A 17,412-nucleotide genomic window follows, 5' to 3' on the forward strand; every position below is an offset into this window, starting at 1 on the left:
GCAGCAGTGCAGCCATGCCACCTCCAATGGGGCTTCACTTTTTGGTGGCATAAGTTGGCTGCCGGCATAGAGAACATTCCTGGGATGAAAGTTCTTTGGGAGCTTCCCCCAGAAATGTCACCAGAAAACCCCCCAGAACACTGGTACAGCCTCTTGCAGTGCATGCAAGACCTCTTTCTTGTTCCTGTGCCATGGGACCCCACTGCTGGGGTAAGTCTCTTTGCACTGGCTCTGGGCTCATGTTATACCCCAAATTACTTCAAATGTGCAATTCCAGTTATGTCCAATAGTAGACTTCAGCATTTTTTTAAAAAAATGGTGACATCAGTCAGTGGGATGATTAAACCAGCCTTATTTGTTAAATTTTACACTGTAATTTCAACAAGTCAACATTCCACTTAGATCCAGTAGAGATAATCTCCAATTTGTTGGGCATCCTTATTAGGTTTGCTCTTGGCAGCCTAAAGACTCCTTGTGGCAGAAGACTAGGAATAACATAAGCTGTACTGTTGGTGCTGGTTAATTATTGTTTCAGTGTAGTTGTTCCCTAATTTGAGCTGTGCATCCCTGGAAACAGCATACTGGAAAAACACAAAAACTGATGCAGCCCTGGATCATATATCTAGTGAAACTGATGTATATACAACTGAAATAAACAGAACTTCCAAGCTAGCTTGGTTAAAATAGAGGTATGTGTCTTTAAACTAATTCGCTGCAATTGCTTATACAATTGTTTAGCTTTATAATGTTGCTCTTTTTCGATTCTCAACTAATAAAGACTAATGTTTTCAGGTAGCACGAACTATATTTTTTCTGATAGTGCAGATACTGACTGATAGAGATCAAAGATGTTGCAGTTTATGACAGTGACATGCCTGATCCTACAGGCTACACATTCAGAAGAATTTCTAACCAAGAGACATCTGAATCCTCAAGAATTCATGTCCATTGTAAGTTGATTATTTTAATGGATTGGCAGATTGTATTATAGTGATTTGGGATGCTGGGAAGTTCACAAAAACTGCTGTGACTATTCTCATTTCTTGTGTGTGAAATGAATGGAGTTTTGCGTCTCTTTGAATCACACTGGCCAATTACCCATGGGAAGCTGACGCATGCTGGCAGCTGGAGTGCATTGGGGCAAGATTCTTGTCCAGACGTGCTTCCTCTTGCCCTACCTGTATTTCTCGCTTTCCCTGCAGAAAAAGTACTGTAGAAAGCGAGAGCATTTCTGGCATGACTTTTGTGCCAGGGTGGGGGCAAGGGTGGGGCAGAGTCACCTGTGGGTAATTGGCCACTGACAATTTACATACACACAGTAAAAGAAGAAAATCATTTGTTACAATCTGATATCAGTCTGCCAGGGGAAATATACTAGTTTACTTCACCATGGGAGACCCACAGGAACAGTATTTACAGGAAGGTGAAAATCACCTGCAGAAATGTACAATAGCTCCAAGTTCCCATTGGATTTTTCAGTTCTTTGATCATATGAACAGAATATGATTAATATACCCTGACACAGTATTCTTCTTCCCCATGTCTTCAAATGTTACTGAACATCCACATTAATCTTTCCCATCCAAGTGCCACATGAAATTTCATGGTCAATTCAATGACTTCACAGGTATTTGGAAAAAGAAATCATTCCAATACCTGCATTGCCATAAAGGAAAATATTATATAGGGACAGATTTTAAGGTAAGTTTCTGGATGCTTAGGTGCTTACAGCCTTTCAGGGTTTTCAAATTTAAGCTTTGATTACAGTCTGCTAATATCTAGCTTGTGACTTATTTAAAGGTTGAATCTGACTTCACAGACAAAAGCAAGTAATTATGTGCTTTATACAAAGTTGGTCAATCTAATTATTTAGCCATGATCTCAAAAGATATGTTTTCCATAATTCCATATTGTAGTGGGCAAAAATGTGCACAAGCTTTAATGACCCACCCTTTTAGTACATATCCTGATTTTGGCTAGCATTTGGATGGGAGACCTCCAAGGAATACCAGTATAGTGATGCAGAGACAGGCAATGGCAAACCACATCCAAAATGTCTCTTGCCTTGAAAACCCTGCAGGGTTGCCATGAGTTAGCTGTGACTTTATGGCAAGAAAATGGCACATGTGGCTACTGCACATGTGCCAAAGCTTCTTGGCTTCTTGGCTTCTTGGCATGGTGTGAAGAAGGTCTAACAAACATTTGGCCTCTTTAGACAGGGCCTGCCTAAGTCATAAACTATGAGACCCTGTGGAAAAGCTATAAAACTGTGCTTATGTTTCCTCAGAGGAAATTAGATTTTTCCAGGGCAATATTCTGAACCTAACCTACCAGGAGGGGAAGATTGATCAGGTGAGCCAAAAGGATAAAAGGGCCATATAACTCAGGTCACAGGGAAGGGAAGAAGAGACCATTCTGGCTTCAGCTAGAGATTAGAAGGAGACTTTGCCCTAGTTGAATGCATTCCACTGGCTAGTTTTTTCATAGCTGTGTCTTGGAACTGGTTTATTTTCTCTATTTTCTTCATACATTTGTTTCTTTTCTTCATTGTCTTTCTTTTAATAAAATCTTTAAAAACTCAGCAGTTTCAGAGTACCTGGATTTGAGGAACCCTGTGCTTTCTCGGTTAAGTTATTAGAAAGAGGACAGGCCACCCCCTCCTCCTCTTTCTTTCACACATGGTAATATTCACAAGACAGACTTCACTAGGAAACATTAAAACATTGAGGTTAGGAATCCACTTTGCATGTTAAAAAGAGAGTTTGACCAAGGTAATTTCTCCAGGTGATCATATTTATGCTAAAGTTTGCCGCCTGCCTCACTGTTCCTCTCATACAGCAGATATAAGGCTGACACTAAATGTTGTCTAAAGCTATTCATGAAACATGGCTGAGGTGAGATTTAAGCTGGAAGCTTCCTGGGTCACATTTTAGACATTCTTCTATATTAGCTATCAAAACAAACTTTTGAAATGTGAAGCAAAATATTGTAATCAATATCTTTATTTTAATGTTTAACATATTCCATTGGGATAGTTTTCAATCTGATACTATTCTTTTCCCAGGATGCTTTGAATAAATTCTGATTTATTTATTTTTTGGCTAATGCATTAGAAATTGTAAAGAGTTCTGTCCAGTATTGCATAGATCTGGTCTATGCTAAGGATTTTTTATTATTATTATTTACAGACTGAAATAATCCAGTATTGGGGATACCCAAGTGAAGAATATGAAATCTTGACAGGTGATAATTATTATCTGCAGATAAACAGAATTCCTTATGGAATACATGATCCTGGGAAGAAAGGTATTTTTTTAAAAAAAGTTATAATTTTGTATGATTGATTCAGGTTACTGTTCAGGGAAAAATGCCTCTGTGCAATGTTCCTTTCATGATCTGCCTAGTTTTCCCCCAATCCTGCCATTCCCCAAGCATAATGTGGAATCCTCTCTCCATAGACTGCTTCCTCCCTCCCTCCCTGCTATCTGTTTTTTGTCTCTTGGCCTCGTTTTAAAGGCTCATTAGACACTTGCTGGCTTTTGCACTTCAAAGCATGGGGAGTGTAGGTTGTTTTGACTTGAGTGAAGGCCCTGCTTTCTCCTTCCCATGAGATTGAAGGGAACTGGTACTGAGAACAGGTACTGGGGGGGTGATGTTATGTGACATGAAGGGGCATGAAGTGGGGTAAAATGGAAGATCTTTCAGCACTCAACTGTAGTTCTGGCAATAGAAGTCCAAATGCCCTTTCCTGAAGCTGTTCTTTAATAAAACAAATTGTCTGAACATGACTTCTTGTTATTGAACAGTCTACAACATTCCTCCTGATCCGAAGTATACTGGCTGTGAGTTGGTTCATATATGATGACCAAACCAGAGTTTTGGCATCAAGTCTTATGTGCTCCTTTTTTACTTCCTCCTTTCTCTTCCCTTCAAATGCCCTGATTTCCTCTCAGCACAGATAAAGCACAGTTTGCTATTACAAATGAAGGATGAAACTATGATTTGAGCTTGTCTTGCAACAAGAACTAGAAACTAAAAGAATGTGTATATAATTCAATATCAGCTAATTAGAAAGGCAAGAATAGACTGGGAGACGCTCCTTTATAAAGAAGGCATGAAGAAATTGTGGGAAGGCATATACTCTTCAGACAAGCAGGTTCATTTTGTCATGCTCTCCTTTGTTCTACTCATTCATAATTTCTCCTAGCATGGTAGTTACCTAGTTTCTCCTATACCCTTTTCCACTGAAAGATCTAAGTGCGGTCAGTAGTGCTGAGGCAAAAATGAAAGTAGCAGGATTCTGCTGGTGAAAATAGTCCCAAATTAAAGAATCATTTTTTAAAGTCCAATCTTTGTCAAAACCACCTTCTTCCCCTCTCTGTTTGCATGGGGCCCATTGGAGCTCCTGATTCCTGCTATCCTTCCCCAGAACAAAGAAGAAGCCACGTGCACCTTCCCACCCTTGTAATCCAGGAAGCAGTAACAGAAGTTCCCACCTCAGAAGCCAGAGACCCCAACCAAAGCAGAAGCTGAATGGCAACAGCAGCACCAAGATTACTTCAGCATGTCCACCCCTCCTCACTAGCAACCACCAGTGCTGTTAGCCATCCAGCAGCAGCCAGAGCAGCAGCTGCTGAATTGCCCAGGGCTTTAACCCCCGCTCTTGGCTCCTCCATGCCACCACAACCTTTGCTGGGAAGGGCAATGGTGAGGAACTAACAGCTGGAGTAGAGAAGGCCTTTCCTTGTCCTGGGAGATGGCGAAATAAACACCACAGTCATAGTCGCTGCTTGCACACACAATTGAGGGGGGGAAGGCACTAGGAGCATTCTAGTACAAATAAGATCAAGGAATAAGTGGCGGATTGTATGGTAGTTACCTAGTTTGAAAGATTCCACAACACTATAAAATGTTTTCTAATGGAATATCACAATATTTCTTAGGCAGGTGACAATTGAATGACAAGCATCACAATATGCAATCTAATACTGCACATGACAAAACAGTGTCTAGTCTCCAATTATCAAAGGTTCTTTTTCTTCCCTTTCTTTGTTCCCTTCCAGGGTCTAAGCCAGCTGTGCTATTGCAACATGGTTTGTCAACTGAAGGTAGATCCTGGATTGCAAATCTTCCCTGCAATAGCCTGGGATTTGTTCTGGCAGATGCTGGCTATGATGTCTGGATACTAAACAGCAGGGGAACCACCTGGTCTAGAAGACACCAGAACTTTTCAACTTACCAGGAAGAATTTTGGGATTTCAGGTAAATTTGGACAGAGATTTGTCATTTCGATTGCTTGTCAAATAAGAAGCTGGTTTGGCATGAGGATTTGGAGCAATGAAGTATCAATTCAACACAGAACTCTTAAGAAGGGAAAAATCACAAAATAGCTGCCAGGAATAATTTTCAGGGGGTGAGTGTGGACAAAAGGGGGGGGGACTGAAAATGTTTTACAAATGTTATCCTTCAAATAACAAGATTTTCATGCCAGAGGAAGCAGGGGTACTATGAATAAACTGGAATAATTATAGCTATGATGTGTGTGTGTTTGTATTTCAGTTTTCATGAAATGGGGATGTATGATATTCCAGCAGCAATAAACTTTGTCCTGCAGGAAACTGAGCAAGAAGGATTATATTATATTGGCCATTCCCAGGGTGGCTCATTAGGTATGTTAAGAGAAATTCAATAAAACCAGTTTAATTCTTCTGTCTTGTTTTATAAAAAGGAATGAATGAAGAGGGCCCCATTCTATATGGTGGGTCAGACCACAGAAATAGTTTAAACTCAAGATTAGAATCTTGTAATATAACCAGACTCTCCTTAAAAGAAACACCAAGTTTGGTAAAGTTTGAGTGACTCTCCTTAGAAGAACTCCTAAGTTGGGTAAAATTGGGTCAGGGGGTCCAATTTTATGAGTCCCCAAAGGGAGGAAAAATGGGATTTATGAATGGAAACGTGCGTCTCAAAGAGCATGTCAAAAAACGGACCGGAAAAATTATACAAGACACACGTATGCTGGCATTCAATGTATTACCCTCTTATATTTCTAATCATACATAAAATACAAGTGCAACAATGCTTATTTGTATTTCTATTCCAAGTAGACTTCCTTGGAAGGAGCGCAGGGATTTTCTCACACGTGCTCAAACAGTTCACTCTCAGTTTAGTGCACACTCAAAACAGTCCAACGTATTAGTCCTGCTCTTCATATATTTGTATCCAAGAATGGTGGGAAAATTTGTTTCAGCTTGATTCACTAGTCTAAAATTGCTTGACTCTCCAAAAGAATGCAATCCAGCAATTTTGGACCAGAATTTGAATCTTAGTGAGAAATTATAGATGCAGCAGTGACATGCTACAGTCACTGGAATGTTCTAGTTGCTTGCTGCATAGACAAAAAAAAAATAGGAATGTGATGATGATTGTGTATGGGGAAAATAAGTGGCTTAAGACAGGGACAGTTTGGCAACGAGATCTTTCTAGAAATTACCTAACTTTTAAGTGGGGAAGGAACTGATTCGAATAGGCATTTTGTTATTTTTGAGAACGCCTTCAAGCATTTTACTGTCACAAACCTTGGGGGAGCCAGAAATAAGAAATACATAGAGAGTCTAATTAGGGGGTTCCTTGATAGATGTCTAACACTGTGGTACCAGTGCTGAAAAGGAAAAAAATATTCACCTACTGCCCTTTCTGCTGGCAAAAGCAGGGTGAGTGAAAATAAAAGCTCCTTCTCCCCCCTTGCAGTGCTCACTCACAATGCTGAGGGACGGAGCACTTTTTAAGGGAAATTTCCCCATGTTTATCTGACTGTGAGTCCGGTTACACACCCATGACCCAACACTTGTAAGACATGTTGGGTAGTCTGACCCTAACTGTGCAGTCCAATGGAGGGGGACTGAAAGATTGTGGCAGAAGAATTGTGCTGGTATCTGTGTCACCACTGCCATGCAAACTGGCAGGGACATCAGATCTGGGGGACTTATCCTGGCAGCAGGCCACCACAGTGCCCAAATCCAAAAGCTGGGCCCCGCATAAGGTGGCCCCCATAACAAATTGCTGTGTCAGTGTGGAAGGGGCATTCCAGGAGTGTTTTCACAGGCATTCCCAATGCATTTTTGGACCAGGAATGCCCCCTTGCAGGAATGCAGGCTTACATCATGATGTAAGTCATCTGGAAGAATGGACTACCCAAGGACAGGGGAATATTTTTTTCTGTCCTCTTGTCTGTGCTGGCCATTCCCCCTTTGTATTGGGCTGCCTGACTGGTAGGTAATCAACACAATAAATTCATAGGCACAATGTTATCTGGAAAGATTACTTGATTGATGGGCATTGGCAATAAATATTTGTTGTTAATATTTGTTAAGGATGGCCAAAAACTTAAGCAAGGCAAAAAAAGAGATCCAAACTGCAGCCCCCATCCATAGTCCAAAACATTTTACAGTTGCCATTTTTGAATTCTTTCTTTTTGGCAGGTCTTATTGCCTTTTCAGCTATGCCAGAGCTTGCTCGAAAAGTCAAACTCTTCATTGCTTTAGCTCCTGGATACACACTAGTGAACAGCAAGGGGCTTCTTTATGAACTTTTTTTAATACCTGATCATTTCAGAAGGGTAAGTATTTAACTTAGATTTACATGACTAGTATCATTCATTTACATGATTAGCATCATTCTTTTACTTGTGTTTGTAGAGCTGTCAAAGCATGGTGCATTGATTGTTTCACACACTGGACTGTAACTGCTCTGAAACAAATGCTGCCTGGATATTGAAAAATTAACCTTTTCAGTCTTAAGAACTGTCACTTTCTCTATGCATGGATTATGAAGATGGGCTTATAAGCCTTTTCACATAGACCAGACCTTTTCCATCACTCAGACTCCCTTCACATCATTTACATAGAGAGTTAACAGCAGTTAAGGCTTATATGCACAGGACAGCAGAGTACTGGGATTGAGAAATTGCTTGGTTTTACCAATAGAACTTTTGTCAATAAAATGAAGAAAAATCTTAGCAGTTCATTGTTGTTAAGAACTGTACTTCTGAATATATACCCAATCATAAGTGCCTTTATGTTTTGCAGATTATATGGGGTAACAAAGAATACTCAATTCTTAGTAATGCAATAAAAACAGCCAGTGCCAAGATGTGCAGTCATGCAGTAATAGACAGATTTTGTCTCTTCTTCATTTTCCTAAATTTTGGATTTAATGAAAAAAATTTAAATGTGGTAAGTGGTTTCTATATTTTATTTTGATATTTTTTGCAAACTCCCATAATCACAAAACAATAGCTCTTTCTCTCTGCCTTTCTCTTCTGTAAAGAATCTCAAAGTGGCTTACAAACTCCTTTCCCTTCTTCTCACCACAAGACACACCTTGTGAGGTAGGTGAAGCTGAGAGAGTTCTGAGAGAATAAGCATAAGCATTTTATTGTCATTGTGCACGCACAACGAAATTTACAGCAGCATTCCTCGATGCACACAATTTCAGACTCATACATCATACTCATACAATTTCATACAATACATCATACTCATACAATTTCATACATCATCCTCACTTCCCCCTTCCTCCACCCATCCCTACACAGGTGACTAGTCCAAGATTGCCCAGCAGGTTTCATGCATAGGCATGAGGAAACAAGAGTTTCTCTTAAATCTTAAATACTACACCATGCTGGCTCTCTAGAAGGAAAGCTCACGTTTCTGAATGGAAATTATGATTTGAACCATTACAAATGGAATCAGCCAGTTCTTCAGTGCCAGATGAGCATCAGAAATGTGGCAGCACAACTGGACTTAAATTGGAAGTTACATTGACACTCAGAAAAGTGTTTGTAGATATAGGTCACTTTTACTGATTTCTTTGTGCTCATATTTATTTATTCACTTTTATTTGTGTCAGGTTCTAAAATTTCATTATTAATTTTTCAGAGTCAAGCAGATACATATCTTGGAATTTTTCCTGATTTTACTTCTGTTAAAACAGTATCACACTGGGAACAGGTAGAGTTTAACATGTTTTCTTTTTCTTTGCAATCTAAATGTAGAGGTCAGAGTTCCATATTTAACTGAATATTCAGTATTGTGTGAAGATTCTTATTTTATCCTTTAACGATCATTCAAATAACAATTGTGTGCATTTCTAGTTATCAGTGAGATTATTTTCTAGATATTATAGTGTTATACACATATCTGTAAAATATGTAGAAGAGTCTCATAATTCAAATTATTATATTTTTAGTTTGTAGACTGGTGTTCCTGATTACCTGAGATACTCCAGTTCACTTCCGGTTAATTTTATTTCTTTACAACTAGAATTGGTTTTCTTTAGTATTTTTCCTTGTTTTGTTTCTTTGTCTATCCTGTTTTAGTTTCTATAGGTTTAAATGGGAAATAATATTTTCTTCACATGATTGGTATAAAATTTTAAGGGATGGCAACCAAAGTATCTGTGCAGGTTGGGCAGGGCTGGTGTGCTGCCAGAGCAACTGAGGAGGCTGAGATCCAGGGCTGTGCTGACAATAGTTTAAGAAATACCAAGTCTGTGGGAGGGTCCAGAGTAATGTCCATCAAGCCAGGAGTAAAAAGCCAGCCTGTACCCAGCAACAAGGAGAAGCCAAGTATCAAGAAGCCGGTCTGTAGTCACTCAGGATCTGGAGGCAACAGTGGCATGCAGGAAAGGTCAGGAAGAACACACTTTGCAACCACAACTGTAGTTTCTGCCAAAGGCCATTTATTCTTCTGAGCTACTTGCCTGGGACTGCTCTTGAAAAGGCTCTGGATAACCTAGCTTGTAATCTTGCTGAGCAGCATATCTCCTTTAAGGCAAGTCTCAATATCTGTCTGCAACACTGACTTATAACTGGAGACCCAGAGCTGCTAATGTCTTCCTTAGTCCTGCTAATTAGCTCTGAGCCAGAGGCCTGTGTGAATTTGGGCTCTACTGATTCAGCTGGCATCTCTCTGTGAGGTTCAGTTAAACCTTCCTCTGACGAGCTGTCTGCTGCAGCAGGACAGGCCATGCCAGTATCCTACCAGACAAACTCTGAACACATAAAATTATATTCTTATTTTATCATGATTAAATCTCAAACTTTTTGAGTGCAGACATGGCAATAATTAAGGAGTATCATTTTGTCTTTGTGGAAAAAGTTGAATTTGGGTTTATGGTGAAAGGAGTATCACCCCACTTCACTGCTACCTGTTTTCCTAGGTAGTTGATCCATAAGGCTACTTCACTTACTCCTATCTTGCCACCAACTTTCATTTTCTTTTCCTATGTACTACTAAAAGCTTTTCTTTACACTAAACCTCTGAAGAAGAAGAGTTGGATTTATATCCCCTCTTTCTCCCCATGTTAGGAGACTCAAAGGGGTTTACAAATTCCTTTCCCTTCCCCCCTCACAACAAACACCCTGTGAGGTAGATGGGGCTGAGAGAGCTCCAAAAAGCTGTGACTAGCCCAAAGTCACCCAGCTGGTGTGTGTTGGAGTACACAGGCTAATCTGAATTCCCCAGATAAGCCTCCACAGCTCAAGCGGCTCAGTTTAGGAACAAATCACTTCCGGGAAAATTCTCTGGTAGGTTTGCAACAGGTATTAGAAGTTAACCTGATATTCTTGACATGTTCAAAATGGGCAAAGAACAAAACAATGTAAATGGTGGAGAGTAGAAAAGAAAAAAACCTGTGTGGGGAAGCGGTGGCGGTAGCGGTAGCGATGACAGGGGAGGGGGGTAGTGATGGGGGTGGATCTGGAGAGAAGAGAAAACTAAGGAATGAAGATAGGAATCAATAAAGGTTTTTTGATTGTTGAATGGGTGGGACAGGAGGAAAAATGGAAAGAGGAGAGATCATGGGGGCTCCCAGGCAGATGCAAAGAACAAATGGGCAGGGGGATACAAGGGTAAAATGATAGGCTCTAAATTATGAGCCTTTGAGGATTCCTTGCTTATATGCATTAATAAGCTAAAATATACATCCAAACTATCTAAAACATGTATACTGAGAACCCTATTTGAGAACTTTATTTTGGGTGGAAAGCAGTCATGGAAATGTTTTAAGTAAATAAAATATAACTAGTGACATTATTTTGCACTGGAGTTTTCAATTAAAGGGAGAGAAGAAAATAACATATCTTGCTGAATGTTCTTTGAGAAAATTATGTTAATATTAAAGAATTGGCATAGGGGCATGAAATAAAAATGGTCGTGAGATCTCAAAAATGTGACATCTAAAGAAATCTCAGATCCTTCCTCTTCACAAGTTTCTTACGTACCATTTGTTTCACTCCTGCTGTTTGTTGGAAAAATGTCTGACACAAATTCTTTTTTCTTTTTAGATAGCAAAATCAAGAACATTTAAATGTTTCGATTATGGATCCAAGAACAAAGCCATTTACAACACAGTAAGGACAGGGGAATGGGGTGGAAAAGAAATTTGTCAAATGTTTTGAAATATTATTTTGGCAAGTGGTTAGAAGTTCCAAATTTAAAACAACAGTAATTCTTGATTTGCTGTACATGAGTTCCATTATGTGCAAATGGTCTAACCAATCACTTAATAATAATAATAATAATAATAATAATAATAATAATAATAATAATAATAATAATAATAGGTAGGGCTGAGAAAGTTTTGAAGAACTGTGACTAGCCCAGGGTCGCCCAGCAGGAATGTAGGAGTATGAAAACATCTGGTTCACCAGATAAACCTCTGCCACTCAGGTGAAGGAGTGGGGAATCAAACCTTGTTCTCCAGATTAGAATCCACCTGCTCTTAATCACTACACCACGCTGGGTCTCCATTTCTGTGCAATATGAAAGAAAAGGTGCATGTCTTTACTAACACGAGGACACCCCCACCCCCCACCCCCCATTGTAGCTTGTAGAAGTGACTGGTTAATCCTGTACTTCTATGTTAAAAATGGGTGGACAGGCATTTGCTAACAGGAAAATGACTTTGCAGGAAGGCTTAAATACATGCCTGCCCTGACAGGCTAGGCCCTATAGATGTATGGACTAGCTCCTATCTCCATCTTATTTCCCAAAGGGAACTGGAATCCAAAGGAATCCACACATTGTTCTAGAGTGTAAAGAAAATTTCTTCTGCTGTTCCAGACCATGTGTATTAAACCAGGATACAGAATATGTTTCTTGATAACCCAGTACATATCTAATATCAAAAATATCAGAATTGTTCGTCTTCAAAAATTAAATGTGATTTACTTACTTGATACTCTACTTTTTTATTCAAGGAATGCTTTTTAATGTTTTAAATACTCATTTTTATAGATGCTTACATTCTGAAATAGTAAATTAATACTGTTTTTTAAAAAGAAAATGTACTTAGATTAGCTTTCTAAGGTTGCCAGATTTCCACTCTAAAGAGCTTTGAAAAATGAGAAAATATGCATAATTATAGACTTAGAAAAGTTATTGTATTTTATCCTTTTATCAACAGACACTTCCACCACTTTATAGAATAGAAGATATGACTGTGCCAACAGCAGTATGGAGTGGTGGAAAAGACATTATTATGAACAAAACAGATACAGAACAGTTGGTCCATCGAATCTCTCACTTAGTTTTCTATAAGAATATACCTGACTGGCAAAATATGGATTTTATGTGGGGTCTTGATGCTCCAGTTCTCCTATACCCAGATATACTTGCTCTGTTGCAGAAGCATAAATAAAAGCTAAATATGAAGTGTAAATTGCATATATGCTATGTTAATATAGGAGCTCTGTTGTAATTTTGTTATATTTGTGGCATGTTCAGGGCTTATTTTTCTGATCCATTCCTTGCCTGTTTTATACTCAACACATTGAATACTATCCAGTTTTCTCCTTGTCAGCTACAGTCAATCAATTATCATACAGAACAATAAATGACAAGGGCATTGCAAAAGAGTATTTCATTCACTGTGTGGAAAGCTGGCAGTGGGAAGGAAGGAAGTATTAGATGCCTATCCATCTCAGATGTATTTGTACCCTTGTTAGAGTTGGTATGCAAAATAAAACCTATGGGTTGGGGTGTGCACCAATTATCCCCCTGTATTTTTTGCATTCTGAAATTATTCAAAAATTCTAAAAAAATAAAAATAAAAAAGCTGACTTCCCATACCAATTTTTCTCTTCAAATATGAAAAATTTCAGATCTATTAAACTGTTATTTTGGTCTTTCGATAATATGGTGGGAAAATTAGCATTTTCTATTTTCTATTGTTCTGTAAAATTATAGATGATTTTAGAAGCTTTTATATTAGAAGGATCTAGGCATTTTCCCTTTGACAGAACTTTTGCCCTACTTTTAGAAAGCTGACAGTTTTATTTCACTGAAGCTGCTTTAGAAGATCCAAAGCAGAATGTTCTTTTCTTATAATGACTCAGGCTCATTCCGCACATGCAGAATAATGCACTTTCAAACTGCTTTCAGTGCTCTTTGAAGCTGTGCGAAATAGCAAAATCCACTTGCAAACAGTTGTGAAAGTGGTTTGAAAATGCATTATTTTGCTTGTGCGGAAGGGGCCGTAGTTTGTTTTAGAACTTTTTTAATGTGCACTATTTTTATGTGCACTATTTAGAAAGGCCATTAAAATGTTTATCTACACCAGCTATGAAACAACTATTCAACTGTGAAAAAATATATTTTGTCCTACTTCAGTGATTGAAATCTAGTAAAGACTCCTTCTGTGGTTTTACATTTCAAAACTAAGTCGGTTTTGAAATCTGGATTGCATGAATGGAAGGATGCAACTCGTAACATTCCAGGGCAGATAGAACATCAGTGAAAACTTTTGCTCTTAGGCCATAAGAATATAAGGAGCCTATGACAGAAGAATATATACTCAAGGAGCTTATGACAGAAGAATAACAATACAGAGTGTAAAGTTTATGGTTTTCTAACCAAAAACGATGTCATCAATGATAGCAATGGTGTATCTCTTACAAATTGTGAACTTGTGTAAATGCCTACATCTCACCTCTGTAAGTTACTTTTTGCCTCCCGAATCTTGTCTGAGATTCTTATATTCTGACTGCCGCTAAATAAACCTTTCCCCTTATTTATACTTTATCTCTTGCCTCTAAAACCTTAGTGGTTGTTTGGATTGGGGGGGGGGGGAGTTGTGACAAAAGTGGCCAAAACAATAGAACACTTAAATAGCTGAAACTGAGCAATTTACAGTAGTATCATCATAAGCAAGTCTAGTCAGAACACTATTAATGTGTATTTGGTGCAGGGACGTAGGTATAGATTTTTTATGGGGTGGGTTCGGTGGGCGGGGCCACACCCCCACCTGCTCCTGGGGGTGTGGCCATGCTTCCCCAAGCCCCACCCATAGCCTCAGTGCTTATAAAAGCAGCTTTCCAACGCCAGAATATGTTATTTACTGTACTGCATAATTCAATAGGGATTACTGTGGATGCTTGTGTAATTGCCATGCTCTCCACACCTTGTTCAGGAGTGTTTCTTTCATTCATATCTTCTACAGAATGAGCACAGGAGGCCCAAACTGTGCTGCTACTGGCAATTCCCAATTGTTGGTCTTTTAAGAGTGGGCTACTTGGTACCCAACTTTCTGGGGGTAAAGTGTAGATGATTGGGGAAGGGAATTGCAAACTACCCTGTAAACACAGCCTGCCTAGTAAACATTGTGATGTGACATCACCCCACAGGTCAGTAACGACAGTAATAGATCAGTAATGATGGGGCAGCAATGCACAGGAGACTTCCTGTTTTAACTCAATAGTGCAAAGAAAGTACAAGCTTTGCACTGATTCCACCTCTGAGTGAGCCAACATATTTCAGAAATGCGTATCCAGTCCCTGGAGCTGAGGCGCCCAAAGATTGGTGGCAGATAGTAAACCACCTAGCTTCCTGGCCCATGAAACAATGGATGCAATTCTTTCTCTCATGGAACCAAAAATCCAGGGGAAGCCTAGTTATCTACAAAGCATGTGAAGCCATAAAGTAAGAATCAAGGAAATAATGCCCCAAATGGCGATGGTTACATATAGCTTTTAGCAGCATTGGCTTGTTTAAAATGGTTATATTGATTCATGAATGCATCTCCATCACATAGATACTATCCCCCTGACAGAACTGCACCCGATTCTTATCCTGTTATCTAAGTTTCTGCAAGTCAACAGTTTGCTGAATTTTAGTAAGAAAACTTCCATCTTGACTAAACCTCCAGCCTTAACTAGTGTTTGAATTAAAAAAAAGAAACTGCATTAAGAGACCAGTTTTTGAAAGAGAGATATCTTTCAATCTTTTCCTGTTGTTTTCATATCTGCATGATCCACATTAATCAGATTTGGCAGCTGAGCTGGTAGCTGTATCTCTCAGGGGAATAATGTGCTTGGATCCCTATGTGGACTTGAATAAATTATTCTGATTTTTAAAAAATTAACTTGAGATTTTTATAAAATGAAATGTAAATGCTAAGGAGTTTCTATTTTCACCAAGGATGTACCCTGGTAAATTTACAATAGCTCCTTGAGCCTTGGGGAAAGGTGGAACACAGAATGTGGGTGATGTAAGAACTGGCATGGCAGGTGGACATTCAAGTTTTACAGGTAACAATGTCTTTTGCTAGCTTTGTCTACTTTATTAGCTGCATCATTCCTGTGAAATGCCTTTCATCCCAGAACTGTGCACACCCCAAAATGTGTCTCCAAGGCTACTTTGTCTGATTTCTGTTCAGGCTCAGAGGTTATATAGTACCTTTGACTTTCTGGCAAGAGAGAAAGAGAAGATGGTATGATTTACCTCCCAGGTATCTAGTCCTATAGTCAAGTAAAGGGTCATAGCTAAGAAAAAGACAAGAGCTTCAAAGGGAAGAACTAGGGGAAAGAATAGATATTCCTTTCAGAATGAGAAAAAAGAGGGTCTATGAAGAGAGGGCAGAATGGAAGATTATAGAACTTGTAAATATGAGGAAGAATCTCTTGGAGCCCCATCAAAAAGGGAAGGGGTGAATTCACTGAGGGAGTGGTGCACTAGTTGTGTCAGTGGATTCGCCCTCTGTAGGGAACTTATACTGGTGCCGTGGTGAAACTGCCAGCGTGTGGCCACCACTGCCCTCCTCCAGTGCTGAGATGCTGCACAGCACTGCATCTAGTGTGCCACTCCCTTCATCTCTGCTGCCTCCACCACAATAGTAGGGGGAGAAACAGGGGAGAAACTGACATTGGTCAGCTCCCTCCCTGCCTTTTGCTCCGTTGCATTGGCAAGCTGTAGCCCACACTTAAGCCTGCCTTTTGGCTGGCGTAAGTGTGGTGTGGCCCGTTGGGTCTTCTCAACAGTGGGGAGGCTTTTCAACCTCTCCACGCCACCAGGAAGTCTTTTTGAGGTAGTAACTGGACACAGCTGTGGCACCATGGCAGGGTGCCCTGCTTGTGGATGGGGCTGCCAGTCTCTTAGCTCTGCAGTCTTTTAGCTATAATGGTTTAATCCATTCTCTTTATTCCTGAACAGTATCTTGAACAGGTGTTGCTTAGGGAAAAAACTGAACCACTGGAACCAAGTAAAGGAGACTACTAAACACTTGCAACTAGCGAAATCAATAATCATCCTTGATTCCCCACTTCCGGAATCTCGGCCTAGGTTTGACCTTGGAACTCCCCATATCCGCTGAGTTCAACCCAGGCCCATTCCAGCTCTGCCCCTTCTTACCATTAAATTTCTAATTCCACCAGGGAAGTACAGTTTTTTTCTGCCAACCTAGGTCGAACTCAGATCGAAGCTGGTAAAGTGGGGAATCTTTCTTGCCGTGATTCTCCCATTCGGCCAATCACAGATAAGTGTTTTGGGCATGCGCAGAATGAGAGACTCACGCCATGGAAAAGCACGCCTTTTTTTTAAAAAAAATATTCTGTGTACAAAGTGACGGCCATACATATAAAAGGTGCAAGTATCCACGTAAATCACACCTCCATCTGCTCGCTGCTTTGTGATGACGTGGCAATGTAGCTGTTACGTTAAAAAAAAAAAGGAACATGCGCTCACATTCCCACCGTAAAACAACAGGCAATGGAAAACTAGGGCAGAACAGGTGCCATGCTGATCCTACCAAGGTGGAACAACTTCAGCTGGGATGGGGAGTGACTGGAATCAACTTAGATACTGGTCCCATGTCAACCCAAGGTTGATCCTAGGACAATTCCGCAAATGGGGAATCGACCCTAATTTCCCATCATTTAGAGTATGTAAAAGTTAGAGTCAGAGGACTGTGGTTTTCTCACCTCCTCTTTACCCTTGATTAGTCTGTTGCATTTTCAGTTGCTTTGTGTGCTTTTGATTTGTTAGGAACAAATGCTTTACATTTTGAATGTGGTCAGTCTGATCTTAGTGACCCACATGAAAGCCCCTGTTTGATCCATGCCTGCTAAGAGAGGGG

The 17,412-nt window shown here is 39.8% G+C and overlaps 1 protein-coding gene across 1 annotated transcript; it reads left to right on the top strand.

Annotated features, from left to right (window-relative positions):
• Nucleotides 1-821: 821 nt before the first annotated feature.
• Nucleotides 822-14,064, top strand: LOC125437944 (lysosomal acid lipase/cholesteryl ester hydrolase-like). The gene is made up of 9 exons (XM_048506038.1): nucleotides 822-950; nucleotides 3,189-3,306; nucleotides 5,064-5,262; nucleotides 5,560-5,669; nucleotides 7,482-7,618; nucleotides 8,088-8,234; nucleotides 8,940-9,011; nucleotides 11,348-11,413; nucleotides 12,469-14,064. The coding sequence occupies exons 1-9, from the start codon at nucleotides 849-851 to the stop codon at nucleotides 12,700-12,702; spliced, it is 1,185 nt and encodes a 394-aa protein (XP_048361995.1). The 5' UTR covers nucleotides 822-848; the 3' UTR covers nucleotides 12,703-14,064.
• The last annotated feature ends 3,348 nt before the right edge of the window (nucleotides 14,065-17,412 follow it).

This window comes from Sphaerodactylus townsendi, linkage group LG08 (genome assembly GCF_021028975.2).
Source record: "Sphaerodactylus townsendi isolate TG3544 linkage group LG08, MPM_Stown_v2.3, whole genome shotgun sequence".
NCBI classification, from domain to species: Eukaryota; Metazoa; Chordata; class Lepidosauria; order Squamata; family Sphaerodactylidae; genus Sphaerodactylus; species Sphaerodactylus townsendi.

Excerpts from the sequence above, each read along its gene's own strand:
- LOC125437944 (XM_048506038.1), top strand. The coding sequence starts at position 849 with ATGTTGCAGTTTATGACAGTGACATGCCTGATCCTACAGGCTACACAT. Across the intron at positions 951-3,188 it reads CTCAAGAATTCATGTCCATT|ACTGAAATAATCCAGTATTG; the intron begins GTAAGTTGATTA and ends TATTATTTACAG. Across the intron at positions 9,012-11,347 it reads CAGTATCACACTGGGAACAG|ATAGCAAAATCAAGAACATT; the intron begins GTAGAGTTTAAC and ends TTTTCTTTTTAG.